This window comes from Echiichthys vipera (genome assembly GCF_963691815.1).
Source record: "Echiichthys vipera genome assembly, chromosome: 10".
Taxonomy (NCBI): Eukaryota; Metazoa; Chordata; class Actinopteri; order Perciformes; family Trachinidae; genus Echiichthys; species Echiichthys vipera.
In genome coordinates this window covers 4,226,045-4,248,228 of record NC_139835.1, presented here as the reverse complement: position 1 = coordinate 4,248,228, position 22,184 = coordinate 4,226,045, and the positions used below count along the sequence as shown (strand labels likewise).

General features: G+C 40.9%; 1 protein-coding gene across 1 annotated transcript in view; it reads right to left on the bottom strand.

The window, feature by feature from the left end:
* The window catches only part of gli2a (GLI family zinc finger 2a), a 100,364-nt gene that overhangs the window by 61,669 nt on the left and 16,511 nt on the right, over positions 1–22,184 (bottom strand). Inside the window, exon 2 of the mRNA XM_083922013.1 lies at positions 17,116–17,255. Within this exon, the coding sequence (XP_083778139.1) occupies positions 17,116–17,230 (115 nt within the window). The 5' untranslated portion in view covers positions 17,231–17,255. The remainder of the gene's footprint in view (positions 1–17,115; positions 17,256–22,184) is intronic.

Sequence of the window (22,184 nt, the reverse complement as noted above, 5' to 3'; positions counted from 1 at the left end):
GATACACATAGAGCTCTGTTTCTATAGTGATAGGCCAGCCCAAGCCATCTGACCTCCCCCTGTCAGACCGCCACTTGTCAGCTCCTATTAGGGCCAGTGGTTGCCTCTGCTTACATGTGGTACCCATCACCCCAGACCATGAGGTAGCAATCCTGTTTGGCTGCCACAGCGCCTTGGCCCCAGGGACTCTCGGTTCACTCAGTCCTGGGATCACCTCAGGTTATATGTGCCGTGTTATGACAGCCTAATGGTGCTGGTAACTGTGTGGCAGTAGTGCGAGAAGGGAGGAGAGGGGAGAGAGAAAGTTAGAGAGTGGAAGAGTAAGATGGAGGTTAATAAGCGCACAGCTTGACTTTGACAGAGATCGAAGTTGTGGAAATGTCTATATTAAGTATAAATGGAGGTCAGATAGTGTTGCATTAGTAGTTTTTAAATAAATCATGCATTAAATGCTTTGTAAATATTTTATTTAGCCTTTTACTGTAGGTTCCATTTCAAAAATTTTATGAAGGAAAATATTTCTCAGGGAATCTTTGCTGAACATGAGCCTACAGAACCTCCCTGTTTATTCTGCCAGTGCAGACTCTCGAGTGGCAAAGGAAACATAAATTGCCAGTGTGTAAAACGTTTTGAGTTACCAGTGTGTAACAAAGGCAACATTTAGTCTGAAATGCAATCTTTACAAAATATTTACTGTTAAATATATATATATATATATAGCAAGAAAGTATTAATGCATATTCATAACTAGACTAGTTCTGTAAGCTGTTCTGTCGTCTGTCCTGGTGTTAGGAAAGGTGAGTCATACAAAATGAATACTTTGTATTATTGCTTTAACTGCATCTGCCACACAGTCAAGAACTGAGGCAATTATTGTCTCTACAGCTATGACAGGCTGCCCAAGCAGTCAGGATAAAACACATACACACACACACACACACACACACACACACACACACACACACACACACACACACACACACACACACACACACACACACACACACACACACACACACACACACAGGCTCAATTCACAAAATCACAAGCTGTCTAGTATTAACTTGAGTTACAGTTTTTCTCAATTGCTAAAACACTAAACCCTGTTGTCTGAACCAATTTCTCTGTTGCCTGAACACACTGATTGAATCAATCACTCTTTTGGCAAAACCATGAGCACTTTTCACCTGTTTAGACACAACTTCCCAACACATTTTCATTGTGCTGCACCTGTGCTGCATAATGGTAAGCACAGGTGGCAAAGGTCCAACACAATTAAAGCACGGTTGTCACTACTTGAACACAACAACTCAAAATTTATAACACTTGTGGCGAATGATGTGAGGGAATATATAAAGCCAGTTCAGAGAGCACTGATTTGTGAGGCACTACAATGGATAGATATCTAAGAGGAAGAGTTTGTGTGAGAGGAGGTCGAGGAGGTCAAGGTGGTCAAGGTGGTCAGCGAAGACAAAGAACAGTAATATCTGACGAAATCAGAGCTACTGTGATTGACCATGTTCTTGTCCATGGTATGAGCATGAGGGAGGCCGGACAAAGGGTACAACCAAACATTGCTAGATTCACTGTGTCCACCATAATCCGAAGATTTAGAGAAGAGAATAGGTAATTATCTTTTTTGACATTATAGTAAAGTATGTAAATGTTGAGCGAATTACTGTATGACATTTTACAGTATATACTGTACCACAGTATACTGTAAGTACATATATGTTTCAGTACATCACTGTGCCAATGTACTGTAGTATTGTAATGGAGGGTTAGTCTAACTGTCTGTAGGCCTAGTATTCCATGTATATGTTTTGTAACTGCATGTTCTCTTTTTGTAGAATTGAAAGACTGTCACATAAGGGTGTGAGGACAGGTATGTTCTCCCCACACCAAGAGACCCTAATTGTTGATATGGTCTGTGAGGACAACTGTACAACTGTACACAAGTGGCAAATGCATACGGTTTCTGTTTGTTTTGAACAAATACAGTTTTTCTCGATTGCTAAGACACATTTCTTGAAAGCTTCTCTCCCTTTCTCTAAACTGTAAACACAAACCCCAATTTTCAAGCTACGTTCACAAAACCTCAGACTCTTCTTGCAAAACCAAACTTTCACCTCAAAACAGTTCAATCTGTGCCCAAAACTGAACTTTGTTGTCAAATCATGCCCCAAGTCAATCAAAATTAAAAACACTACTGAGCAGTCACTAAACACTACATAAAAAAATAGAAAACACAATGCTCAGGATATGAAGCTGAATGTATGTTGCAAAACAAAAAAACTTGCATTTAGCACTTTACACAAAGACAAAAAACAGAAATCTTGTGCATTAACATGTAGCACTTGTACAGTACAAAAAACAACGATCTTTTGCATTTACAGTACACATAATATTTGTTCAAAACAAACAGAAACCGTATGCATTTGCCACTTGTGTACAGTTTGGCATTGTCCTGACGGACCATATCAACAATTAGGGGAGAACATACCTGTCCTCACACCCTTACGTGACAGTCTTTTAATTCTACAAAAAGAGAACATGCAGTTACAAAAAATATACATGGAATACTAGACCTACAGATAGTTAGACTAACCCTCCATTACAATACTACAGTACATTGGCACAGTGATGCACTGAAACATATATGTACTTACAGTATACTGTGGTACAGTATATACTGTAATATGTCATACAGTAATTTGCTCTCAACATGTACATACTTTACTATAATGTCAAAAAATATAATTACCTATTCTCTTCTCTAAATCTTCGGAATATGGTGGACACAGTGAATCTACCGATGTTTGGTTGTACCCTTTGTCCGGCCTCCCTCATGCTCATACCATGGACAAGAACATGGTCAATCACAGTAGCTCTGATTTCGTCAGATATTACTGTTCTTTGTCTTCGCTGACCACCTTGACCACCTTGACCTCCTCGACCTCCTCTCACACAAACTCTTCCTCTTAGATTTCTACCCATTGTAGTGCCTCTCAAATCGGTGCTCTCTGAACTGACTTTATATATTCCCTCACATCATTAGCCACAAGTGTTATCAATTTTGAGTTGTTGTGTTCAAGTAGTGACAACCGTGCTTTAATTGTGTTTGACTTTTGCCACCTGGGCTTACCATTATGCAGCACATGTGCATCACAATGAAAATGTGTTGGTAAGTTGTGTCTAAACAGGTGAAAAGTGCTCATGGTTTTGCCAAAAGAGTGATTGATTCAATCAGTGTGTTCAGGCAACTGAGAAATTGGTTCAGACAACAGGGTTTAGTGTTTTAGCAATTGAGAAAAACTGTAATATGTGTACTGTAAATGCAAAAGATCGTTGTTTTTTGTACTGTACAAGTGCTACATGTTAATGCACAAGATTTCTGTTTTTTGTCTTTGTGTAAAGTGCTAAATGCAAGTTTTTTTGTTTTGCAACATGCATTCAGCTTCATATCCTGAGCATTGTGTTTTCTATTTTTCTATGTAGTGTTTAGTGACTGCTCAGTAGTGTTTTTAATTTTGATTGACTTGGGGCATGATTTGACAACAAAGTTCAGTTTTGGGCACAGATTGAACTGTTTTGAGGTGAAAGTTTGGTTTTGCAAGAAGAGTCTGAGGTTTTGTGAATGTAGCTTGAAAATTGGGGTTTGTGTTCACAGTTTAGAGAAAAGGAGAGAAGCTTTCAAGAAATGTGTCTTAGCAATCGAGAAAAACTGTAATGCGCACCTGCAAAAACATCTGTTTCACAGCTTCCCTTACATGCAATATTCTAACAATGCAATAAGATATAAAGATACAAAATTGATTACATTTCATGTCAAATAAGACAAATCATCATAATTTAGAAGCTGGAACTATTGTTTTGTTGGTATTGTTGCTTGAGAGATAATCAAAACAGTTGCTCATTACTTTTCTGCTAACCGACGAATTGATTAATCATTGATTTCAGCTATAATTTGTTTGAAATAATCTCACCTGTCCTGAAACCCAACTTGCTCCAGATTTGTCCTACATCATGTGGAAACTTGAGAAAAATGAACCTCCATTAAGGGTTTTGGCAGTTGTCACTTCAAGTTAAACAACATTTAAATGAAATGAAAAACTCGTACATTTCTTCAAACTGACCACACAACTAAATAACTTGTTCATGGTTAGTTTAGCATTATCCACATATTTGACCCTATAAACTTGATAATTTATAACCTAGGTCAATATTTGCTCCTGTCTGTCATTATGTCTAACTGTGCATTAACTCAGCCTGGATGTTAATTACCAAAGTTCTTATGAGATGGCTCATGCATTACGTGTTCCAAAAGTTAGGGTGGTTTTATGAAGTCTGTAAGGGTTAGGCTCCCCACTGTTTGGCAGCTTGTGCCAACCCCCCTCACCCCTCATCCTTCGGCCCAGACGCCTATAAGTCTCCACCAGTGGAGCTAGTCTGGCCCCGCAGAAGGAAATATTACTTCTAGCGGAGTGCTAATTGGAAAGTGCTCAGACACCCCACAAGTGCTAATGAACAGGCAAAATGGCCACAGCAAAGAGGGAGTGAGAAATCCAAGTCGAGGCTGGGGGAAGAGGGGGTCCAAAATTCACTGAAGCTCTCTGTGAGCCCTCGTCCTCTGTCCGGGGCTCAGGGCTACTTCCTCCTCTATAATTAAGGGGTTATCCCCCTGCACAATGGAAAAATTTAACTGTAAAACCTTGCTAGGTAAATTACTGCTTTTCCTGGGAGTTAGAGGAAGCGTCTTGAAATGTAAACAATACCCCCTGTTCAGCTGAGTACCCTCTCCCTCTTCCTCTCACTCACCCCCTTCCTCCCTCTTTGTTCCGTGGGAATTTCAGATGTGCCAGATTTTCTCTGCGACTACAATTCTGCTGAATAAAGAGGATTTACAATACCTTTATCACTAAAGCATCTCTAACCTGTTTTGCCAAAGCTAACACTCAGAGAATGTGCACTCATGGAAAAAAAGCACACATAATTTGTATCTTTCACTAGTTTTAGCAGAGCTCCACATGCTACTGCACATTAGACTTATTATAGAGTCAAGATGGGGACAAATAAATAGAATTGCAAAATGTACAAATTGCCAATATATCTGTGGGTCTCCTCAGTGTTTCAGCTTTTGGGACTAATATGATATGCTTGAGTGTGCTTGCTGGAGAAGCACCTTGCCAAAACATGCCAGACCGGATGATCTTTTACCACGGCAGTTGATATTAACATTCTTATCTCTGATAAGATAACGATCTGGAGACAGGTTGCATTAAGCTGCCAGGGTCAAGAGGTGATTGTGAAACTAGAGCCCCTTTTCATTACACATGCTGGCTTGGTTTGACTCAGTTTGACTCGCTTCAGCCGTGCACAGCAGGAATTTGATGTTCCTGATGTTTAAAAACAGTGGGCTGATCTACCGTATAGCCATGACTAGTGGTTAAGGAGCGGCTGTAAAATGGCCAATATATTTCATTTGCCTATCAGTTTTTCATAATAAAATTCCCCTGTTATTTTTTTATTTAAAGATTTACATCTATTTAATTGTCTTTTTAGTTAATATCTATCACAGAGTGAGTTAAAACAATGGTGATTGATCATATGACCCACTAATGAAAGCACTTGTAGTATTCCAATCTGAGTGTCTGTGGAGACATTCCCTCTCTAGATGTAAATAAGCCAGCATGTTAGTGACACTGCTGACAGTGGTTGGTCTGTCGGGCCAGATCGTCACTAACGTTATGATGAGTTCACTTGTAATCAGAAATCACGAACCTCAACTTCTGAGTCAGGCTTGTAATAAGGGCAGAAGTGTAACAGGAACATGTGTATGTTTGGATTTAAGATTTAAGAGGGGAACATGTATGGGAAGGACTGGAAGTAGAGAGGTGAATGTATTTCAATAAGGTTTATAAAAGAGTAAAAAAAAGAGGTCAACACACATAGTGACCATGAACGTGACAAGATAGAGACCAGTTACATCTTACTGCCACAGAGGGCACTAGAAACAACATCTCTTAATTCTTATGGAGTACAACTTTAAAAGCTTTCATTATGAAGCAGCAAAATCAGGAAATCCGAAGTAACATGACCCTTATGTAGTTGAAAGTGAACATAAACAGTAGGTCAGGCGACCTGACTCTGTCAATGGTCCATCTTTGGCTTGACTTGGTGCGTTCAAACTGGTAATGGAAATGGGAATTAGCTTGACATGAATCGGCGCAACTAAATGTGCATATGGAAAAACATCATATATATATATCCACACTAAGTCAGCTATATTTTGAAAATGCTGTCCATGCTGGAAGGCCAGAACAACAGGAAGACAGTTTAATATCTTCCTCTACTTCTTCTTCCAGTTAGCAGACAGAACAATTGTGCATCACAGCCAACGTCTGGTACAGAGTGGGGCACACCGGGTATTCTGCTGACATTCAGCTGGTTAAAAAAAGTCAGTTTAGTATGAATGGAAGGTCAGAATCTGGTGAAAAGCATGTGTTTAAATTTAACACACTAAGCCTACACTGGATTTATAGTTGTACATTTAGGGGTTACAGTGTAGCTGATGTAATTACAGCAGCTGCACAGAAAAATCTCCATGGTCAGTTGTATCACAAAGTAAATGGAAGAATGTTTTTGGAGTTATATGAAAGCACAATATGGTTAGATTACATACAATACATCCATTTAGTCCTGCACCAGTGCTATCAACTCAATGAATTATGAATCAAAAGTTATCTGAGGCAGGAACTCAGTTAACCCCTTGCATCAAATCTAAATATTGCTTTAGTGTGTTTGTACTCTGAGAGGGTATTACTTTTCACACTGTGAATGTGTGTGACTGTAAGTATAGGGCTGACACTAATGATAGTTTTCATTATCGGGCGATCTGTTCTGAAAAATGTTTATCTGAAAATGTAATCTGAAAATTGCAGACAATTTCCCAGAGCTAAGGTGTCCTCACATCTGTTTTGTTATCAGTCTAAAGCCAAAAAGTAACCAATTTACAACCATATAAGAACATATTTTCTGTCACATGACTATTCGTTTCAACACTGAGTGTGTGTGCGTGTTTGTGTGGAATTATACAGTCTCTGTTTAAAACCCCTTCGAACTGTAAGATGATGGTGGTCAAGCTGGCAAACAGGCTGCCTGCAGTGCTGTGCTAGTCAGATCCATGTCTGCCGTGAACATGTTTGTATTCGCCGCTGCCAGGGGATGACCCTGCTGCTCTTTGAAGCCACAGCCAAAAATTCTCAGGCTTAGCTAACACCGTTGGGGAAATCACCTGGCAAACAAAACACAACTGGCTTACACGCTATACTAACACACACAGGCTTTCATTCAGCAAACCCTTTTTATTCGTAGACTGTTTATTAGACAGCCACCTCCTTCCACTTACGTAATGGAGCTTAAGCAAAGAGATGAACCTGGTTGCAGTAATTGCAAAATGAGGAGCAATTATATCTTTATTAAAAAAACTTTAATTCAGCAGTTATGGATGTTTATTTGACAGAGATGAGTTTGAAGGTGTTTTCATTGTTGGTATTATATAAATGAATAAATGGTTGACAGAACACTAAAGGCTCGACAGTCAGACTTGTCTATCTTTGTTCATCTGTAACTGCACCAAAACATCACATGGTGTCTTGAGAAGAGGTGGTTTGAGGCGGATTTAAGGGAGGAAACGAGAAGCGACTGTTCAGTGTAAACAACATGGCAGCTTCCGCAGGTGAGATAAGCGCAGCTATGGAGCAAGCTGCTCACTAACTCTTTTTTCTCTGGATCCTTCTGTTGAAGATGGACCGGGCTCCTGAAATTGGGCCTTTGATCCGTAAATTCACGTTACACAAAGGAAAATATCCTTTACACACATGTTGTTTACTTTCTGAGCTTTGCCTCCACGCTGTTAGTACGTCATATGCTTCAGTGATCTGATTGGTTGATTTGGCCCGTATGTTGGTGATAGACAGATTGTTTATCCAATCAGCAACCAGTATTTTCACCCAGCGTTCCCAGATGGATATGCTGAGCAAATGCTAATCAATACATATGGCGGAGTCAGGTTAGCTTTTTATCTTTCAGTTTAAATTTTCTCTAAGAACGTTCATTGCTTTGTGGTATTAATAATTTCACGAGTTTCAGGTTGCCCTTTAAATCTTTCACTTACTGGTTCACAGAAACCCAGCGTTGCACTTGGAACACAAGTGTATGGACCTAAAACCAATCAGAGCACTCTATCGTGACCTACAACCATAGCGATGAGCGGCACATGCAAGTTGGGGTGATGCTTGGTCTGAAGCACAAATGTTCTCAAGTGACAGCTAAACAGTACACTAAAATGTGTTTCTGAAAACATCTAAGGTGGGAAATAGACAACAGAGTAACAGAATCTTGATTCATATTGATCAGAACTGCCTTGTTTGTCGGCGAAAAACGTGACATGACTACTCAAATCTGGACTGGTGACGCACGCCAAGGTTCTGGTTGGATGAAAATCTGTCTGAATGTGAGGGGGTCCAGAGACAGAACAAGTAAAACGTGAGCTCGGATCACCCATCTGATCTACTTCACTGTATCACCACCTGAGAAATGTACTCAGGCCAACCAAGCTAAAAATTAGTGCTTTGAAGCACTTTGGGTAAATGTATCGGCCAAAGGGCAAATTAAATGTTCGGGTAAGAATTTAAGATTCAAATGCCAGACATCCTGTTTGTGCAGACGAAGTGGCTTCTTTCATACAAAAAGAAACTACCCTGCCAACCCCAGCCAGGGTAAGCACTCAATCATCTGTTCCTAGCCAGCTGTTACAGAACGAAATTCCTGTTTCCTGCAGCTGTATGATGAATGACATTACAGATCAATTTTCCATATGGCAGCATTATGTTTGCCTTTTTTCCGAGGAACCTTGACACACATTCAATGGCCTTATGACGGACTTTGCTGTGGTTACAGAGTAGTGTAACAGTAGCACAGTGCAGAAGTACTTTCTCACAAAGAATATGACACTGTAGCAAATGGATGCTTATGGGTGGAAGAAAATCCTTTTATTATCCTGGAGTAATAAATGGTACGAGAGGAACTGTGAAGGAAAATCAGCCTCCAAATAGAATTCCTCCTCTATTCTCTATTCTATGTCTAAAAAATTCAACTCAATGTCCACCTCCTATCAGAGCTTTCAACTACATCTCACAGCAACGGCAAAGAAGTCACTGTGGCTGGCTTTTGTTCCCCTCTTTGCTAAGGAAACGTCTGTGAGTAACATACATCTAACAACATGAGACTGTCGAGTTATTTTGGGTTTGTGGGAATATAGATGCAGCTGTATGCTTATTATGTTGCTAAGCGGAGCTAACTCAATAATCCATTGTTATATGTCATTTGACTCAGTTAGCTGTGTTTTGGTCATATTAGCTACACCACTAAGCTAGCTAGGCCTTGCTAGTTGCCTAGATACTGCGTTGTAACTGTATGTTTATCTGTTTAATATTGCATACATTTTTGGCTGCATTTTGATTACAGTTTCACAAGGGTCCCTGTAAATTTTATGGAGATTAATCGCCTGTGTCCTGGAGTTTTTTGGTAGTTCAGTGTATAAACTTATTGGAAAGATAGCTCCTCCGCAAACTCCTCCTAAAGCCACAAATTCTTGTTACGACACACTGCTACATTGCTGTTGGTGTATTCTTTTTTTTAACTTTGGTTGGCTGTTTCCTTCTGCTTCCACTTTGTATTAGCATGCCATCCCTAGAATAATGCGTATTAGTCTGGATCATCTCCTTTCATTTTTGTTATCAATGATGCAGTGCAAAATTCCTCTGGATGCAATAACATAGACCAACAACCAATCAAAGTAATGGAATGTGACCTACAACCAATCAGAGCAATGGAATGGGACCTACAACCAATCAGAGCAGCCAGGTCAAAACCTTCTTAAATTACAGCTATATAGTACACTAAAATTTGTTTCTTAAAATATTTAAGGTGAGAATCAGGTGGTACATTAACAGAATATTGATTCATATCTATTCAGAGCCGTCTAGTTTCAGTTTGTTGAGTTCCGTGAGCGAGGCGTTTACATTAGTAACTCTGAGGCTTTTCTGTCATTCATCAGTTCAAACCTGCTCTACATGAGATAAACAGTTTGCTGGAAATGTGTCTGAATATGCGGGGCCAGGTGCACCTGCAGGAAACAATTAAACATGAGCTTGGCAGTAGTCTTTATGCTAAGCTAAGCTAATCACCTCCTGTCTCTAGCTCCATACTTTACACAGAGATATCACTCAGACATATATCAAATAAACATATTTCCTACTTAACTATTCCTTTAACCTGTCACAGCAAAACTATGGTCTTCAGTGTCCACTCGTTATCATGTGACCAATATGAAACCTGAGTCAGCTCCATTTGAAGACATGGGCTGAGATACTATTGAAATAGATTTTGCATTCAAACACTGCCTAAATCTTTAAAATAGCCTTAAAATGTAGTAAAACTGACACCAAATATGTACATGTGCTGTATATGTGACATTTGTTTAAGAAGCCTCTGAGTTTTTCTCCTCTGATCCTGTTTTTTAGGACGTGTTCCAAGAGCCAATGAACTGTGGGCAGCTTCTGTTTGTTATACCTGCATTCGCTATATTTACTGGACAACCTCGTCTGCTTATTTAGCTGGTTGCACATTTACTGCGACTCGTCTGCGTCCTGTCCTTGGAATGAGGCCATAAGGGATGGCTGGTGTCACAACCGCACAGTCCATCTGGAGAAAGATTCCCCCTCATAAAAGTTTAGTTTTTCATAAATGTTTATGGAATTTCTCCATCTTTGCTGCAACCTAGACTGCGCAGGATGGTGTGGTTTTGTTTCTGGCAGTGAGCGTTTTTATTTAAAAGTTTGAACCCAGTTCATTTCACTTAGCTCACCCACTACTGGCAGGTGATTCGCATGCACAAGTCTGGCTCTATCTGCCCCACAGCTCTCAGCCCTTTGGCTATTTGCTAAATGCTAGCAGAGGCTGGAGAGCAGCAGAGAAACCTTAGATCTGTAATTACAAGAAACACCGTTTCCCTCAGGAGGAATTTCACTGATGGCAAAAATCAATTTCCTCCTCTCGTTTTCTGGGGATGAAGCTACAATATAATTACACCAGGCATTCATTGAGAAGACACCTATTGTCCACCGGCATACTTGGGCTGAGACACTTGGCTGATGTGGGGGTTAAAGAGTAGACAAACTTTATAAAACATTCTCTCTGGAGATATATATGTATATGTAACTTGTCAAGGCGTTTATTGTTTTATATATTCTCGACTGATGCCTGAGTAACTGCAGACATGCACTTCTCATCATGGGTGAGTGGGCTTTTTTTTTCTCTGTGCAGCGCTGCGATTGATTCTTTTCTTCCAGCAGTGTTTCTATGAGGGCGGACCACAGCTGTGTCTGTAGGCGAGAGGGGGGGGGGTGTTGGGGGTGAGGGGATACAAACCGGAAGAGCCTGACCACAAACTGTCCGCCTTTGGACCAACTCAGCCGTAGGAACCAGGCCTGTTTACATAAGCGCCTCCCGCCCGTGTTTACAGCTAGCACACATTTTTGTTTTACCACGTCTAAACTCCTCAGACGTTTATTTTGCTTCACTTGAACTGTGAGTGTTAGGGCTACATTAGCGGATCAAAGTAGCCGAGGCTGACAGACTGGTGGCTCAAGTCTGATGGATCCTGAGGGTTACACTGGGTCAGGGAGATTGAGAGGTGAACCAGTAGAAACCCACAGCCATGGTCTTTCTGCAAGTTCTTTAATAACATGAGGCGTCTTTTCGTCAAAAGAAAGCTGTTGCCTGAGGCGACACCTTAGAGAGACGAGAGACGAGAGAGCTCGGCACCTTATTGCACTGATTCCCATCAGCCCAACAAACAAAACAGGCAGGAAGTGTCTTAGAGGCAGCGGCGTGGATTACACTCTGCATGCTGGGAAAGAGCTTTCTGTTTAAGAGAGGATGAAGCACAAAAAGAAAAAGGGAAGTACAAGCAAGGGAGAAGGGAGAGAGTCGGGGGGATAGGGAGAGAAAGCTGGCAGACGGGGTGTTGGTTAATCCCCTAAAGCATCCATATATTGCCTCCACCTCCTCTCCCACTGCTTGTAAATGGTGAGGAATGTAACATGTTGTCTTTGGGCCCTGTGTGTGTAGACGCCTCTGGTACAGAGAGATTTATATTCGCAGACATTGCCCAAAGCATACCATGTTGCTTTTTTAACTCGGGCTGCTTTGAAGCAGAGGCAGAGCGTTCCAAAGAAACAACCAATATCAGAAATATCCTCTCATTTGAGTCTGATTTATGCTTCATAACCACATTAGAGACCTTCCAAAGGCTGTCAGTGCAACGTTCAGTCTACATACTATAGGCAATGGCTCAGAAAATACAATTTCAAGACTAGGCTGCTTCATATTTGCCTTCATGGCTGTCTTCTAAGCACTCACTGAAATAAACATTTGTCTTGAGATATTCCTCTTCAAAACCAGGAAGACGAGTCTCTACAGTGCTTTCAACTTGTCAAGAATTCCTCTGAACTCTGTGGACGATTCAGCTTGCGGTTTCTTTGCTTACTTGTTTTAAGTGAACATTCTAAAAAAAAAATCTAATGTATAATTCAGTTTTGAATTAAATGTAAAATAAAATAAAGTAATGATAATACATTTATATATATCTATATATATATATATAGATATATATATCTATATATATATACAGTAGGCTTCAAAACCCTTGTGAACAGAACAGTTTTAAGTTTTTAACAGATGACATCACATTACTCCAATCCTGGCTTCACTTCACTGGCTCCCTGTACGTTTTAGACTTGATTTTAAGATTTTACTGATCACTTTTAAGGCTCGTCAAGGTCTAGCCCCAGAATACATTTCAGACATGCTGACCCCATACAAGCCTATTGGCAGTCTTAGATCCGCGGGCGGGTCTCTCTTAACTGTTCCAAGGCCGAGGCTCAAATCCAGAGGTGACCGCGCGGACCCCGTCAGAGCGCCTCAGCTTTGGAACCACCTGTGCGCGAAGATAAGGCTCGCTGAATCAGAATCCTCTTTTAAATCCCTTCTTAAAACTCATCTTTATAGACTTGCCTGTGATGTCGTCTTTTTATAATATTTTTATCTTTTTTATTTTTCTTTGCAAGCACCTTAAGCTAATAATACTTTCCTTTGTCCATTAATATTGCCCCCTTCTTTCTTCTTGTGTAAATGCCTTTATGTTTCACCTTACTGGAGTTCACTATTATTATTATTATTTGTTTTGTTTATACTTTTCTATATGTGTGTGCGTTTTGATTTGAGCTGTCAAAGCACTTTATAAACTGCTTTTTTTAAACAGGCTATACAAATAAAGCTATTATCATTAGTATTATTATTATAATTGCTACCAATCACTGGAGGAGAAGCACACTGCTGCTTCTCTTAGTATGAAAGGAAGCACTTCTGTGATGAGAACGCCCTGTAATAAGAGATGACACAGGCCAATACTCAGGGCTCAAAAACCTGTGTTTTGAGCTTTTACACAGCAATCGGCAATCAGGCACACTGGACATCTCGGTGTACTGTCTCTGCACATAATGAAGCTATAAGTTTGCAAGGTAGAAGGTCATGGTTGAAAGTTATTCCGGGACAGAAACAATATCAGCCTCTCTTGAAGTCATTCTTGGAGGACAGCAGTGAGCTCCTGATAGTGTGTGGCTATAGACCCTGACAGGAAAATAAACAACAGAGGGACTTGGTCAATAGGCCTTCCTGTAAGCTTGTTGCTCGCAGGTCTTCTCAAGTATCAGGAAAGGCATTATTGAATGCTGTTACAAAATGTTACTGTAGATGACACCGATTCTTTCTCAGCTCTGGGGACACGAATATGTACTTTGGGCTGTTGACAATGAAATCCATGAAATGTTTGGAGGTTTTCAGAGCGGGGAGATGTTTCTTGTATGTACAGCCTTGTAACTCAATCTTGATCTCGATCTCTTTCTTTAAATAGCGAAGACACATAAAGTTGCATTGTACAAACAAAAAATAATGAACTCGATGTTACAGAGTACCGTGGTCTTTGTGAACTGCATTTGTCTTTTTCTTTTTTAGTCGAATACTTCAGGCATCAGGAGATGGATTCTCTGATTCTTTCAACTAAGGTGGAGGGCCAAGGAGTTAAACCAAAAGGGCGCGCAGGGGTCTGGCATGAATGCGGTCATCCCTGCATAACCCCCCTCCACCTCTAACCCGGTCTGTGGAACCACAGCAGCGTAAGAGCCTCATTTAGGAGCGTAGAAAGAAAGGCAGCAATCTCTTTCTCAGGAAGATTAGTGGCTGTCCCTTTGGAGTAGGCCTATGGATGGGGAGGGAGGAGGGGGAGGGGGGGTCTATTTTTCTCTGGGACATTTTTCTCTGTCGGGGAGGGGAGGGGAGGGAAGGAGTGGAGGGTGACCCGCTTCAGAGAACCCTCCAGAGAAAGGCCTTGTGGCCAGTGTGGGGACCCCAGTGGAGACCCTTCAGACTAGAGCTCCATGTCAGACTTACCCACGATGACCATGATTAAAACACAGCTCCTTATCACGAAGCCGCGCTCGACTCCCTTCTAAACTAATTACACCAGACTCCTTTTCTTCATCAATCTACGCCACAGTGACCACTACGAGTCCACAGCTGATCAATTTTCAGGTGAAAAACCGGAGGTTGGGTGATTTAATGCTGTGTTCTTGTTTGAGTACAAGTGAGACACGCGTGTTGACAAAGGTGAGGATCTGTTTTTTGTGGTGCCTCTCATTGGCATCCTCCTTAGATACATCAAAGCTGTGAATAATTATCTGTGGACAATGTGTTCTTTTCGCTGAAGAACATCAATCTCTGTCAGGAGTTCGCAAGCTACGGCCGAACTCTAAGAAAGATGAATATAACGCACTGCTTAGGCAGAAATAATCATTGTTAGCGAGTTCGTCTGCTCCACTGGCCTCGTACAGTCAACACCACAGTGAGGGATGATGGAAAAATTCTCTTTGGCAAACTTTCTTAGAATATAATAAGGATTGTAAAAAAACAAGTTGGCGGATCTGTGTTTGAAACTGTCGCTCTTCCTCAGAACGCAGCACATCTGAGCGGACCATATGCTAGTCTTTGCTGTGAAGTGGGGAAGGGGAGGGGGTGCATCAATCACAGGTATTCCTTTGAAACCATGAGATGTTTTACAGTTCTGGTACCTAATCTGGACACATGTTACTCTGACATGGTAAAGCGCAAGCCGACACAGACTCATAAATCCCTGAGTCCTGGGAGTCGGGTTGCAGGGGCCGTGCCTGTAGAAGCATGCCCTGTTGCTGCGAGACAGATGCAGGCTGTCACACAAAATGTGGGTGCCCATTTAAAAGCATTAACAAGGCCCCGAGAAAGAAGCTTGATTCCTATCATATGGACTGAACTGAACACTTCTGCGCCAACATCCCTCGCCTCTATCCACTTTCCTTTGCTTCCACTTGGACCCAGACACACTTCCATTATGCCTTCTCACTCAGAGACACAGACAAGTTCAACAGGGTAAGGCATGCCTCTATGAAACATAAGCAAAGTGAGCTCTCATGAAAGTTATGAGATTCGTGGCCAGCTGACACAACGGATTAGGGTGAACAAGATGTTCTCAGGATGTTTCTGCTTAAGTTACACTATTGTATTCAGCGGCTTCATTTTCAAGCTTAAAAGAAAAGTTTTAATGTATTCTGCATGGTTTGGAGTACTTTGTAATTCCATTTCAAATACAAGTAAGCTGAATAAAAGAGGACCTTTAAGTAAGCCAGTTTGTGACATCTTACAAAGAATGTTTCCAAGCTGCTTGATTTATTCACATTTGCCCCACATTCTTGATTCCACATGCATACTAATTTGAGAACCAGTTCAAATAAAAAAGAAGGAATAATCAATCAAAACAAAAGCAGAGCATTAAAACTATCTAATGACATACTAATGTCCTACTTTTACTGTTCCCCTGTCTGAAAAAGTGAGCTTTGTGATGGCAGGCCACCAGGCCCTTCATTAAACAGTAAAGCTACTTGAATGATAGGTTCCGGCAGTGGCCCCTCAGATGATGCCAGCGTGTCTTCCGGAGGGGCTCCAGTGTCCACCAGCAGGCGTAAGTAATTTATAAAAGCGGTACCTCAGAGGCCCGAACAAGGTCCTCAAACCTCATTACGAGGAGTTTTCATCACACATTCACTAATGAAAACATGAGCGCTCATCTTTTAATTATGACCCCTTTATAGTGGGAATCTTGCACACACTGCAACCTCTGTGCTTCCTCACAAGAACAAATAATCCCTGATGGGTGGACACTACTTTTATCAGTGGTGCAAGGTTATGAAAATTCATCCACCACAGCCTGCATATAACACAATGGTCATAACTGTGTACATGACTAAATTATTCATGTTATGGCAAGTGCAATATTTTATTCTTTGCTGGTTTGAAAAACTTGTGGCCTCTTTGTGGAGGTGCCAGGGAGGGCGCTCTGAAACGTCCTAGTTTCTCACCCCGCATCCCCTAAACAATTAATGCTCGTGGCTCCTCTCGTGGCAGGCCACCAAGCCCATCATTAAGCAGAAATAACGCTAACGCCACAATGTCATACGATATCTTCTTAGCATTTCAAAGGTGCTTCCCTCCCGCCTTTATCCGAGGACTCTGATACACCATGTAGTCCACTGCTATGCCAGCCTTCTTTAGTAATTCATGAATTTTACACTCGGGAGGTAAGAACAAGGTCTTTCGACCTCATTATAACATTTTTTCATCACCCATTCTCTGACATCTCAGAAACATGCGGCCCCTAGCTTTTGGTCTAACTCTTTTCATGTGCAACCCAGCTACTTATGTGACTAGCCATAATGTTTCAGTTCACTGCACTGCAGAGTACACGATCCTATAAAAACAACAGGATACAGGAGTACTGTATTATAATAGTGTTTAAATTATTGTTCTGCGGCTATTATGTGTAATATCCACTGTATGTACAGTAGGTCCTCCTTACAGTATGTTTAATATGTAGTTAAGAAAGTAGGTGAGAAAAGGCTGTACCTCTGGTAAGAGTGGTGGGCGAGGGCTTCTTTGGGATTTCTGAGAAGCTGCTTCCATCCAGACCTGAACCCTTACACTCCTTCTTCTCAGTGGCTGTTGGAGCTGAAGTCTCCATGCTGCTCTTCAATGTCCGTCACAACCTGGACAGGCAGGAGAGACACTAATGTTAGGTTCAATATCTTATCTTGACTGTGAACATGAAAAATAGAAAAGGTGTGTAGAGTGCTGTTCAGTTGAATAAATTGTTTAACCTTGTTAATTCCATGAAGGTTTTCAGGAAGGATGTAAATGAGTATGGTGTACATGGGAATATGGATAATGACTGATGGCAGGATCATTCAGGACTTTGAAAAAAATATAGAAGCTTAGAAACACTGTAGAAATTTGAAATAAAATATAGTAAGTCTTCTCAGACACAAAACTGCTCATACTCCTGAAACAGGTTTTATCTTCCTCATAAACAGACAAATGAATAGAGCCAAACGGTTCATCAGTGAGCTGATATCGGCCTATCAGATGTATTGGTATCTGTCAGAATATGTGATCTGATAGAAAAAAAAACGTTTCTACAGATGCAGAAGAAAACGATGCTTGGCATGATTTAGAAATGGTTTCATATAGTGATTTATTTTATTATTTTATTAATTAAAGGTTGAATATGGAGAATGAGCCGAGCACCACCATCTAGTGTCTCAAGATGGTAGTCGCAACAACAAAAAATAATGACAGCAGTCGGGTTGCCAGGTTGGTCAGACCCGGCCCAATAGCCTACAGGAGACCAGAGTCTGTTTGAGTCTGTTTGAACCCATCCCCTCCAGCAAATCACAGCATAAAAACAAGGATTAGAGGAGTTTGACGGACAGTTAGCGTTAGCTGTTCCAGCTAAGTAAAGATGAAAGTGATGTTAGCGATCAAGGAGAAACGTAGCCATTTGGGCTTGTGTTTGAATGGCGTTTCTCTCCTTTCTCTCTGTCAATGGAGTGAATGCTTGGCCTATATTGACTCTGCTTTTTGCCCGTCTCCGCTCACTCAGCTGTTGGGACAAATAACGCCCCCTTCACTGAGGCTCCTAAGCAGCTGCACCCAACAACAGACAACCCTAGCAACCAGCAACGCTCAACGCTATTAACTGCTCCAATGGAAACAGAGCGGGACAGAAAGTCATTGTCAAACCCGTAAAAAAAAATAAAAAAAATAATAATATTAATATTTCACACTTAATATATTTTTTTATGGAAAAGCAATACTTTCGTTCTGTACCCCTCAAAACACCAAGTGGGTGTATTATTGTTATTATTTTTTTTATATATAGCTTTTAATAATGATTCTACATATTCAAACTTTAAGTGGTCAGCAATTGACTGATACTGAAGAAACTACTATTTAGCTTTTTATTTCATTTGTATTGATTCTAGATGAATATATTCATTTCTAGAATTGATTGACAATGCAATACAGTGTGTGTATAATAATGATAATATTATATGAAAAAATATTCATAAATATTTACTTTTTTGTCAAATGCCAGACCATCTAGGAAGCAAGAGTTGCATTATTACAAAAACTGAAGTGTATAACAAAGTTTACACTGTGATTTGCGTGTGTATTTATTCAGTCAGTGTAACTTATGTCAGGCCAGGCCCTAAACACACACACAGGTTTCTCAGTTTGATGTAATGAGTTCACAGTCCTCTTCTGTTCCAATTGTAAATGTGAGTGGCCCTTAGCTCTGAGGTTTGAGCCGCACACACTGTGTCAATACCTCCTCACGTCTGTGTGAATGACTCGATGACTTGGCAACGTGCCACTTGTTTGACTTGGTGGGACCTACAAGATCATCCTCTGCTGAGAACAAACAAGACCCAGGCCTAGGCGGGAGAAGTCATTCCACACTCTCCGGCGAGCTTGTGGTCGCTTTTCCACCTGGTTTCAGACACTGGCGAGAAAATGTCTGTGTGCTTTGACAGATCGCTGAGATGACAATTTGGCAAGACCGAGTAACGTGGCTGTAATCAGAGAGGAGTGATTCATGTTTCACAGGTGCAAGCGAGGAAAATTACTTCTTTTCATGTTTGGGAAAGTGACATTTTAGGACATCTGACTGCTGAGTCTGCTGCTCACACCTGTTGGCAGCTATGGGAAAAGAGTTGATTAAAACTTTACGCAAATATACCACAGAAGTTATATTGCCATCTCAAGTCTTATTAAACAAATGTGTTTATGACTTAACTTGGGTCCAGAGGACACAAACAACACCCTGAAACAGCTATCTGGAATTTTCCCCTCAAGTCAGGGAAACAAATGTGAAATTTAGATGTAAGAAAGACCATAAAAAACAAATCACAGGCCATCAGAATCACAAAGGGCATGCGAATATGGAAATGCATTTACATAACTGCTGAGAAAGATACTGTCATTGAAAGGAGAAGGTACTTGTTCAGTGATCTGGTTACCACTAAAGTCTAATGTGTGCTGTGTTGATTTTGGTTTCATGTGGATATCCAACATGTCGTCCTTTATTGTGACGTGTGTGTATTAGCAGCCATGTCTGTGACCCTTCGGAGGTGCCAGTCGCCTGTCACTGAGCCAATGTAAGCCGATTAGAGGTGGGTGACTAACAGGTTTAGGCTGCATCTGTTTCTTTTTTTCTGGTGCCAAAATGTCCTTGAGTCTTGTCTTGGAGAGCTCCGTCACTCTGACATCACCTTTGTGATAGAATTTAATGTGCTCTTTCATGGGCTTTTATCTTAGTCAGACTTGCCCAGAAAACAGGCTCTTTTTGGTAGTGAACTCTCTTGGCAAAGATAAGATGTGCCCATGAACACTCCAGTGCTCACTACAACAGAGTTTGCCTTTTAAGCAGTCTGCCCCTTGAAAATATCTGAGAATCCTCCCCTTTACATCACCGTCTGATGAACATCTGGCACCGCATTAATAGCTCTTTCCATGCTTTTACAGCATGCCAACTATTTGCTTTCCTATTGCCTCTGAACCTCGAGCCAATATTTTGACGAGAAGTGGTTTGGGGTAAAAGCACCTGTAAAGGTTATTTACCTCAAAATACAAAAAACTGAATCAGGAGGCGCAGTTTAGGGGACTGTTAGATCTAAAAACTGTCAAAAATAAACCTGCTAAAATTGAGTTCATTTCTCAAAAAGTGGCCCAAACTTCACCCTGATCTAACCCCCCCACCACCCTTGTGTCTCCCTACAGGCCAAACCCACGTTGCCCCCCCAATGACAGGGAAGCCCAGCTCTGACAGGCTGGTACAGGTGTCAGGAACCAAGCGGACAGATGGCAGGGGCCAAAGGCGAACAAACAACAAGGGTGCACTTCTTTTCTCATCTTCTGGTTGGCTGGGCAGCCCGTTGCGGCACGAACAGGATAAGCACACCCCACACCTCCTTTCTCCACCCTCTTGTGCCATGTGACCACAGGCTTGGGACTCCAGATAGCAGGACAGGATTACCCCCACTCAGAACACACACAAGCTGTGTTTCCATTCAACTGTGAAGCAAAATTAAAGTGAAAATGTCCAAATGGCTATCTGGTCTTTAAGTCTGACGAAACGCCTTTTCAATATACTATTTCCGTGTCCAAACACATACAACAAAACAATGGCCGCACCTGTGAACCTTTTACGATCACTGCTTACTTCATTGAGACACCTTTTCATCAATAGGAAAGCAGTAACTCCCTTGTTTGTTATTTTATCCTATCTCTTTAAAGTGTAGTTCCTGCATAAAATCATCCAATGGTCTTTTTCGACACTTCCAAACATCAAATAAACCATGGAGACAGTTTTTTTCGTGTAACAACTATTAACGGAGAAATCCTGAAGACTCGATACCACCGCTAACAGTGATTAGCTCGGGGCAGTACGGTGAAGGCATTAAAACGTCTTTTTTAACCACTGATACTGCTGAAAATAACAGCAAACCTCTGCAGTAGCATGAGAAGAGTCCCTACACAGAAAACAAATCACCAATGGGCTCCTTCCTTTTGAATTGACTTTGCTAATCCACTTGAATGGACTTTACTATGAGAGGAGCTGGTACAGGGGCCAGTAGGTAAGTCTTTAAAACACTCTTTTAATAAACTCTGGGTTCACTAACTACGTTGTTTGTGCTTTGTTTTATGTGTATCAGAATAAGAATCAGAATCAACTTTATTACCAAGTTTGTAAACAGATTACATTTTGTATACAAATATACATATAAATATACTCTTATCATGCTACTACAAGCATTATTAGTGGTTAAAAAAGCCATTTAATGCCTTCACTGTAATGCCCCAAGCTAATTATAGTAGCCACGTCTGGCTGCTAGCGACGGTTAGCGAATCTCCCGGATATCTCCGTTAATAGTTTATACACAAAAAAATTGTCTCGATGGCTAATTTGATATATGCAAGTGTTTACGCCGAAATGACACTTAAACACGGCACTGCGGCATTGTGGAAAAACAAGGACCAACTTGGACCCAGATATAGTACTTTGAAAGGGTGCATCCTGAATTAAAGACAGGATAGGCTACACATTGTAATCCTCCAGTAAACAGAATAGAAGAAGTAGAGGTTGCTGACTGGAAACAAAACAAGTCGTCTTACCACCATCTAACTGCATCTAACTCTGGCATTTAGGAGGGAAAATGTAAAGAGGTCTTTAGGAATTTGATTCAATTTGACAACTTTTAATTGTTTGTTAGTTCATGTCTGCAAGTATTGGTCATGTTTCATGCTGTCCAGAGATGATGGCACATAATGGGAATATCCGTGAAGACGCCAACAGCTGATCACTCATGAGCTAAATGGTCACCACGTCAGAGCTTATTTGTAAAGATGTTTTCACATCCCTTTTCACATCAATCAACTTTTTGCACAATTGAGGATATTTAATGAATTTTGCTATTTCCATTCAGGGACTACTGTCCCCAGACTACCAAGAAGTTAAATAATGATTCTGTACTTTTCAAAGATAAACATTAATACAACATAAAGAAATCTTCCATTGTATGTTATGTCTGATGAATCACCTCTTTAACCTCTAGCTCATGAAAATGTCTACATCT